Genomic DNA, 8,016 nt, shown 5'->3' with positions numbered 1-8,016 from the left:
GCTGTAGGCAGGGACACCCTCCACTAGACCAGGCTGCTCAGAGCCCCTGGTCTTAAACACTTCCAAGGATGAGGCATCTACAACTTTTCTGGGCAACTTAAGCCTGTGCCTCACCACCCTGAAAGCAAAGAATTTCTTCCTAATACCCAACCTAAACCTACTCTTACTTTGAAGCCATTTGCCTTTATCCTTTCACTACATGCCCTTGTAAAAAGTCCCTCTCCAGCTCTCTTGCAGGGTCCCTCTGGGAACTGGGAGGTCACAATTAGGATACCCCTAAGCCTTCTTTTCCAGGCTTCCATTCCATTTCCAGAAGCTGAAACTAAAACTTTCTAGGTCAATGAGCCTTCTTAGACTGAACATTAATACAGTGCCCTGAAATATAAAGCAATCGGGAAACCTTGTCTGATATCAGGCAGTCTGGTATCTGTATTTTATAGGCTTAGTCTGAGAGAGCAGCTGAGTGATGAATGGTTCACATGTTCCATGTTTGTCATGGTACCTGTTGCACTACAGTATTTAGCTTTGTGCTCAATTTTGACCTTTTGGAAGTGCTTGGTCACATCAGCTGATTTAAAGCCAACTTTAAATCATGGATGCAAGATGGTGAGTTCTAGAGTTGAAAAGTGAGAATTAACCAAAATATGTTTTTAGGAGCTCGCACAGGTATCCAGACTGGTAAGTCAAATTTGGTGAGTCAAAATGCAGACGCAGTCAAGGAATGCATACAAAAGGCCACGTGTAGCACAAGGCAAGTCTGATAAGCCTAATGCTAGTTGGAAAAATAACCATATTCAAATTGAGCCAAGTGACTACAAGGTCCATACAGAGCAGGAGAGCAAATGAAGTCTTGAGGGACTGAAGGAGTAGACAGAAGCAATGAAAGGGGAGTTACTTTCTTCACAGTATTTTTCTTAAGTGAGCCAAAGATCGAGCAAAACCTCGAGAAGGGAAAAGAAGAACACTGGGAGTACTTCCTGAAAGAGAAAATGCTCAGGGCTTTCCTGTTCCCTGTGAAGAAGGTAGAGGGCAGTCGGATCCTTGCGGGAGGAACAAGGATGCAGCTTCCCCAAAGCCGGCAGTTCCGTGGGCGGCGCTGCTCTTGGCCCGGAGCCACTCCTGCCTCCAGTGCCCGGGACAGGCGAGAACAGCCCTGCACGCACCAAAACCTTCCTGCAGGACAAAGGCTGCACCTTTGCCCTGCTGTTCAGATGACCAGCAAAAATAAAATACCTCTGGAACACCGCCCTTGAGCATGGAGAAAAGAAATGGCAGTCAGTAAATCACAGCTTCTTCATTTGGAAAGAAATTGCTTTCACAAGTCTGATCATTTTAACACCATTTCTTTAAAGCCTACAATTACACACTCACTTGGTCCTTTCTCTCCCCTTCCTTCACCTTTTTAAATACATTTTCTCAACAGCAGTCAAAAATTGTGGCCTGTGTAGAAACAACCAAACAAGTATAGAGGTCAGAAAGCAAGACATCTGTCACAAAACAGCATTCAACAAAACACAGCAAAGCCCTGGTTTTGGAACTACTTTATCTTGATCTCCTTTGCTGATTCATCAAGTTGGCTAACATTGACTTTATTCCAGCACCTCAGTAGTTGAAAAACATTTAAAAACTAAGGGCAATCAGAATTTTTATTAGGATATTCAGCTCTTTATGCCTCACAAGATAAACTAGTTGCATGTGACAGCAGCAGGTAGAATAAGGCAGCACATGCACACTTCCAGTAGTCATGTACTGCATGCTTACAACTCCAAGAGGAAGAAAACAATGAAAACCTAAACCATAGCTAAAGGTAAAAGGCATGAACAGCTGAAAGCCTTATCCAAAGATGTCCCAAGTGGTATAAACAGGCCCTGTTCCTGTAATCAACAATAGCAGGGTTTGTTGCAGTGGTTTTGGCAGAGCTTAATCTCTTGCTATAAACACTCCTGGTTTCACAGCTGCACCAACTTGAAAATGAAAACTGAATCAAGTCACATGTTGTTTTCTCCTCCAGCATAGGCTCAGAACAATGGTAATCATGTAAAGAAAAAAAAAATTTGGACAAACCAGACTGGAAATTTAGACTATTTCAGGATGGTGTCAAGTGTGTCTTTAGCTCACATAATAGCACCAAGTACTGCCCTGCTTCAGCTTCCCCTTCAAGTTCAACATGACTCTGAATATCACTGCTTTCATGAACGGACCTCAAGACCAAGTTCTGGTAAGATTTCAGGCTGCTACCATGTAAAACCCCACCACATGCCTGTTTAGACAGTCATAGTAAATATATAGTTTTGTGAGTTAAGGTTTATCCGAAACCATCAGAGAACAAGCACAGAATTGAGATCAGCTCTGTTACAGAAGGCACAGGGCTGGAAACCCTGCTGACCTCCTTTAAGCACCACTCTGGCTTACCCATTTTCAATCCATCCTGACTGCGTCAAGGAGAAGACTGACAGAAAGTGGGAGATGTGAGAATACATACATAGAACACACGGCAATGGCACAATCCAAAACCTGTTTAATTACAGACACCACTGACTTTTGTGCACTTCATTTTTGTTCCTCAGCTCCCATTAACTACATGGGACTCTGGGTCAAGAGAGATCAGGTTCACCTCCGTTTTCCCTTTAAAGCACCACGAACAGAACACTTTCCCATCACAAAGTTACTCTGAACATTCTGGCCATGTTTTATAGCAAACATAAAAAGAATTACCAAACCAACTGGTCAGATTATTAAAATAATATTCTTAGTGGTGTATTACAAAAGAAATGTACAAGAATTCCTCCTAAATCAAACTACAATACTTAGCATTAAAAAAAATACTTTCAAGAAGCACACTCTAATAATTTTGCCATTTTCCAGTTAAGACCGGTATCAGGAAACTTTAAGGCAAAACCCTTCTTTTTCCACAACACACACTCTTTAACAGGTTCTCCCTAACATAATGCGCACACAACAGCACATCATCAATTTAAAAAAATATTTAATGCTGCCAAAAAGTATAAAAATACAATAAGAATGGCAGTACAAAACAAAATACTTCCTAATTTGGTTCTTTTACATCTTTCTACATTAATACACGCATTATAAAAACACAAGATGGCAAATTATTTCGTTTTGCAAAGTAGCACACGCTGCTGGTGGTCTTCATCCCCTCGGTGCAGTTTACGCTGTAAACAGATAACTGAGGTCTTCTTGGTACTTAACAGACCTCACTTTTTGTTCCCGAAGAGGGGGGGGTCATGTCTCGCTTTGCATGTCAATAATTTGCAGTTTATAGCTGCAGAATATTCACAAGTCTCGAAGGCTTAGGTGTCAGTCAGTCTCGGCCTGCGACATACAACCAAAAGAAAGTCACCGATTCAGTACAGAGTACGGGGATTAAAAACAACAACAAAAAAAAAGGAGCTAAGAACTGACAGGGGATTTGCAGCTCACTGTCAACACCAAACAGCTTCTCATGTGTTCCCTGGAGCCACTACTGCCTCTGAGCAAGTACTCTTGGAAAGCCGTTGCTTTTCCAGAAGGTATTTCCATGTTACAGTATAAGGCACATCCTTGCTGGAGAGTTTCAAGTACAGGTCTCAGTCCAGCAAACCACTTCCTCACACAAGTAACCACAAGCACTGCAGAAGTCTCCTTGGGCCTCAGAGGGACTAAGGCAGGCTGCATCTCAAAACACATCACCTCTCACAGCTTTGGAGGCCAATCCTGCTACAGCGGCTTGAAAGTAACTGTTTCTAGGCAAACATTTCCTGTAGTGAGAAAGAAACCCCAGCACTGGACATGGTATTTTTAGGCAAAGGGAAGGCTCTACTCTGAGAGTCTACAGAAAGAGACCTTGGTGTTCACAGCACCACACCCCCAAGCTACTACACGTACAATACGTCTGAGTTCTGCAAGCACTACACTGATTCATAAGTCAGCTTTCCTCCACCAGTTATGACACATTGAAAGAGGGCTTCCAAGTATTTATCCTTCCAATTTAAATAAAGACTCAGACAGAGATGCAATTTTGAACACATTTATTTTTTGTACATAAAAATGAAAGACTGACTTAAAACTTGGGGGCAAACAAAAAGGCCCAGGAAGACTACTGTGTGTCACATCACCTTTGCAAATACCGTCCTCTAGCTTAAGCCACCCGGCCCTGCAGAAGACTTCCTCTTTTGTCATTGTTAATTTAGTTTCTCGTGCAGTCCTCAAGTGTCTCAGGTTTTACTACAATGCCAAACAGCAAACTAAATAATTTGGTTTACATTCATTAAACATAAAGCTAACCAGGCTTTTTCATCGCCTGCATGATCCAGTCACACATACATGCATACACATTTACGCCTCTTCCCTTTTCAGGGGGACATAAACTGATGTCAGTAAACCATATTACTCGAGGTTTAACAGAATAAGCCACATTTCACTGGCAACATCTCACTTCCATAACAAATCCAGAGGTTTTTTCCAAATTGCTATTTCACACTGAATTAAATTATTTTACTTAATACATTTCAAAGAAAATACAGATGTACCGTCACTAAGTGGACTGTCCCTGCACCAAGAACATAAATAGGAAACCTAGAGGATTAATTCCAATCTTGCAAATCCCTTGCAGTGGAGGTCCAAATGTTTGCTAGGTATTTTCTTTATGAAAACATGTATGATTTGTGCACAAGTGTTCATCTGAGAGCCAAAGGTTTAATCAGAGATGCCCACTATGCATCAAATATTTTGAGTAACGCATTTCCAGAAAAGAGGGGGAAAACCAACACCAACCAAACCAAAACCAATTTTGAATCAAGCCCAACCACATTTTAGAAGTAGCACGGGACCAGGCAGCAGTTTGCCAGAACTCAGGGAGGGGGAGAGGAGAGGGGTCAGAAGGCATGTCCTTCCATTTCACCCTTTAAGCATTTCCTATGATAGAGATGACTGGGATTGACAGTTCTTCATTTTGGCCCATATTTGTTCCTATTTAACATCCAAACTGTGTAAAAATGCGGCAAATTTAAATCCTCCAGAATAACAAAGTATCACAAGGGCTTAGTGTGCAGCAAGGAAAACAATCCTCCAGATTTTGGGTTTTAAGGATTAGTGATGGACCAGAAAGAAGATTTTTATCCAAATAATTTCCTGGAATGTAAAAGGAGACCAATAATTTGATTTTTCCTTACTATTCTCAGACTATCATGAACAATTCACTGTTCAAAATAGTTTTGTCCAAGGCTTGTACTGGTCCATCCTCCTTAAATTATTAATATTTAAGACTCCCAAGGTACTTGCAATCACAGAACCAAACTTTTACAGAACAACTGCTGAATGTGCAAGTCCTGCTTTATTGCATCAAGAAGGTAACAGAGTATGAGGTGATCTGAATTGGCTGCCCCCTGCCCTGCCCCACCCTGAATTGAGGAATGCTTACTCAGGATCAAGAAAACGGAAAAGCCAGAATTTAGAAGATGGAATCAGGAAAAAAAAAATCAAGTGACAACTTGACAAGCTGCAGTTAGAGCTCAGTGCCTGTAGGATACTGGTAGCCCAGGAAATCCTCCTCATGCCAAAAGAAGGGCAATAAATAACAGTGTGGTATCAGTCCAAGTTTTGCCTGCACTTTTTCCTTAGCTGCTTTTAAGTATCTAGAATAAAATCTGGAATATTTCTGTTACAAAAGCATTTAAATTACATTCCATGTATTTTTCCATAACCAAAATATCTTTATAAGGCACATACATTTACACCTACTATCAGTTACAGCTGATACTGAAAAACCTATCCTCAACTTAAAGGAAAAAATAATCTTTTTACAGTCTTCTTGCTGGCTAAAAGTTACTGTGGTTGTAAAAATTCTGAAATGTCTTAAAATACATGAGCTGCCTGCCTGTGCTATGTCCCAGCAGTCATTTTGCTATTCAAGCTGCACAGTTGGTGAGCAATGCCATGGAACAAATTGTCTTGTTCTAGTGACGCACAACTTCCCAAATCCAGTACTCCATGAAACGACACTTGTTTTCCTCATCTGGACCCTTCAGCATTTGTTTACTATACAAACAGCGTAGTCCAGAATAGTATTTAGCTATTGCAAAATGAGAATTTTAAAGAGTAAACTGTACTTAGCTTTGTGTAGCAAATGTCAGAGTAACTGGGCCCCATGCCCCGTATGTGACTACCAAGCTTGGACATACTGGAAAACTTTGAAGTCAATTCCTTTGAATAAGGAGCAAATAATCATCCAGCTATTTGAGTATTTTCCAGCAGTAAATCCAAGAAGTGCTTTACAAAATGGGGGAGGGGAGTGGAAGAAAACCCCCAAGACCCCACACCCAAGAGAAAACACCAAGCTTAGAAAACAGAAGGAGAAAACATAACTTCTCTGAAGTTACCCAACAAGGCAATGCTTGAATAAATAAAATTCCCGTTTCAAAGTACAATCCAATCCTACAAATTACTATATCCTAGCTTGAACAACAAGCTACATTCAGCCATATACCATTTCTGTATTCAAAGGTAATTTAAAGAGCAGAAAGTGGTTTGTGTTGAATTGCTATTTAGAAAGTGTTACTACTGAAGTAATGGAAAGGGAGTGCTCAAAAATTTTAAAGGGGCTATAGCACAGATACTCCCAAAGTATTAGTCTTTAAGTGTTTTACTAGCGTGTCTAATACAGTGCTGGGGAATCTGAAAAGCAGTTCTAGACTTTGTGAAGCTAACAAAGTGGCTCATAGAGCTGAAAACACTGCGTATGGCAGAACACTACCAACATTTCTTTTCTATTAGAGCCACCCTTGGAAGTTCAACTACCGTTTCCTTTGATGTGTTTTCTACAACTATTACTGATTAATTAATTTTATTCATTCTAGCAATTAAAATCTGTAGACACACAAAACAATGTTTTACATTTAATGGAATGTCAGAACTTGAACAATGTTGGCCTTCAAACAGTAGCTGAAGTCTGAATACATTAATCAACAGTATGACTTTCAGTGGGGGCTAAGTTCTCAAAAGCCTTAAAAAAAATTCCAAGTCTTAAATAATGAAAACTACAAAAAATAAATAAGGAATGCAAATTAACAGAGTAGAAACTGGCAAGTGCTTCATCAGACCCCTAGCTGCTCATTTCAAACTGGAGACTCAAATGTGGGGAATAGCTGCACTATTCTTTTCATGCACAAATTATAATTACATTTAGTTTCAAAATTAAATTATTTTGGTCAGAAATTTGTACAAACTGAGCTTTTAAAAGTACAGTGAACTACAAAAAGATTAAATATGCAATTATAAAATATATTTATCCTAGGTCGTAAGAATATAAAATGTTTATGTTCATGTCACTAGTACATTACACATTACACATATTTAAGGATAACTTCTTTGCATTAATAATGTAAATGATACAACACTGTTTATTGCTTATGTCAGGCATGTAAATTTAAATCCAGACAGCCTTCAGTAGCTAAACCTCTATGGTTCAGCATTTGTCCAAGATCTGGTAGAACACCATTTTAAAAAGTGTATAAACAGTTGCAGCAAGTTTGTACCTGCTCATATTAAACAAAAACCATCAATTCTGTGGGGGGCAGCGGTTCATTTTTCTAAGTACCTGCAGTGGAAAGTCCTGAGATGTCGACATGAGATCAAGTTTACATCACTTCTCTATTGTATGTAACAGTCTGTACCCATTCCAGGAATAAGGAATTTATGCTTAAAATCACACCCCTACTCATTACCTTCCAGCAAAATCAGCTGTTGGAGCAGTCACACTTACTGTTCACTTACAAGGATTGTTTTTGAAAATACATTTTCCAGGAAAAAAAAGCACCAACTAGAATCAGTGCACCAAACCCAATGAGAATACGTTTCCAGTATAACCACCTTTTTCTTTTTCTTTCAGTCTCATTTAGCTTCTGCTTCATCTGCTGCAGCTTCTGTGCTGTGTTTGCTCTTCTATCCTCCCGCAGTCGTTTTCGAATAGAACTTAAAAAGAAAAAAAGGTGAATCTTACACTGAAGAACATGAAAAAAG

General features: G+C 39.8%; 1 protein-coding gene across 2 annotated transcripts in view; it reads right to left on the bottom strand.

The window, feature by feature from the left end:
- Positions 1-2,501: 2,501 nt before the first annotated feature.
- The window catches only part of PTPN2 (protein tyrosine phosphatase non-receptor type 2), a 30,427-nt gene continuing 24,912 nt past the window's right edge, over positions 2,502-8,016 (bottom strand). The window contains exons 9-10 of one of the 2 annotated variants that reach the window (XM_041477624.1): positions 7,867-7,968; positions 2,502-3,333 (exon numbers count right to left, since the gene is read on the bottom strand). In XM_041477624.1, the coding sequence (XP_041333558.1) occupies positions 3,312-3,333; positions 7,867-7,968 (124 nt within the window). In that variant the 3' untranslated portion in view covers positions 2,502-3,311. Of the gene's footprint in view, positions 3,334-4,013; positions 7,969-8,016 lie in introns of those variants that run through there. The other variant, XM_041477623.1, reaches the window with a different exon arrangement.

This window comes from Pyrgilauda ruficollis, unplaced genomic scaffold (genome assembly GCF_017590135.1).
Source record: "Pyrgilauda ruficollis isolate IOZ18807 unplaced genomic scaffold, ASM1759013v1 scaffold41, whole genome shotgun sequence".
NCBI lineage: Eukaryota > Metazoa > Chordata > Aves > Passeriformes > Passeridae > Pyrgilauda > Pyrgilauda ruficollis.
Note: the sequence above shows the minus strand (reverse complement) of the source record. Positions and strands in the feature narration are given on the sequence as shown.